Source organism: Mustela erminea, chromosome 11 (genome assembly GCF_009829155.1).
Source record: "Mustela erminea isolate mMusErm1 chromosome 11, mMusErm1.Pri, whole genome shotgun sequence".
Taxonomy (NCBI): domain Eukaryota; kingdom Metazoa; phylum Chordata; class Mammalia; order Carnivora; family Mustelidae; genus Mustela; species Mustela erminea.
This window is the reverse complement of record NC_045624.1, coordinates 63441111-63442207: the sequence shown is the minus strand read 5'-3', so window position 1 is coordinate 63442207 and position 1097 is coordinate 63441111. Positions and strand designations below refer to the sequence as shown.

The window sequence follows — 1097 nt, the reverse complement described above, 5'->3', positions numbered from 1 at the left end:
TTATAGCTTGCAAAGAAAACATGCTAAATGCAGAAAGCCAGACAACAGGTCCTCAGCAAGTAGCCTGGACCAAGCTCTTCACATCCATACTTGATCTGGAACTGGTAAAGCCAAACCACTGGGCTTAGGCAATGAGCACCCAGAGGGCCCATCTCAAATATCTTAAAAGAAAGATGCTCAAAATATGAGATATATAATATCTTCCTTCAGGATATCAAGAAACCAGACCGTGATGATTGGGAGAATGGGCTGAATGCAATGGAGTGTGCATTACACTTGGAAAAGAGTGTGAATCAGTCACTACTGGAACTGCACAAACTGGCCACTGATAAAAATGACCCCCATTTGTGTGACTTCATTGAGACTCATTACTTGAATGAGCAGGTGAAATCCATCAAAGAATTGGGTGACCATGTAACCAACCTGCGCAAGATGGGGGCCCCCGAATCTGGCATGGCGGAGTATCTCTTTGACAAGCACACCTTGGGAAACAGTGATAGTGAGAGCTAAGCCTTAGGCTGTCTTCCCGAGCCACCTGAGACCATGACCCGAGACGAAGGCAGAGGCTCCAACCTACTGAGCCACCCAGGTGCACCCCCATAGATGATTTTAATAGCTGTACCACATAATTATGTACTCAAAAACAACAGAAATAACTGTTTACATGTTTCAAAAATGTATATAATGTTACAATTCACACACACGCATTCACACACATGCACACACCCCTTCTGAAACTTGCTTTTTTCCCCTCAAATTTATATTTTTGCATTTTAGTCTTGTTAATAATAGTGGCTCTAGTCCATTCACCTGCTGCATACTATTCCATCAGATCACTGTATATTATTTATCCATTCTCCAAATGATAGAAACTCATGCTGACTCCAAATTTTCCTTGAAGAGATACTGAAAATAAGACAAATTCTCTGAAGATAGCAGGTCTCTGAAGCACATCTTGTATGTGTCTCTTTGTTCCTATGTGTCATAATTTCTCTCAAATATACCTAGCAATAAAATTGCTGGTCCTGAAAGTATAAGCATATTAGATATTGTAAAACTGCCCTCCAAAGAAGATGTACTAATTTACCACTGATCAC

The 1097-nt window shown here is 40.8% G+C and overlaps 1 protein-coding gene across 1 annotated transcript; it reads left to right on the top strand.

Annotated features, from left to right (window-relative positions):
- The first annotated feature begins 203 nt into the window (after window positions 1–203).
- On the top strand, window positions 204–541 carry LOC116568877 (ferritin heavy chain-like). Its single transcript, XM_032304625.1, has one exon. It carries the CDS (start codon window positions 259–261, stop codon window positions 508–510), a length of 252 nt encoding a protein of 83 aa, XP_032160516.1. The 5' UTR covers window positions 204–258; the 3' UTR covers window positions 511–541.
- Window positions 542–1097: the final 556 nt, after the last annotated feature.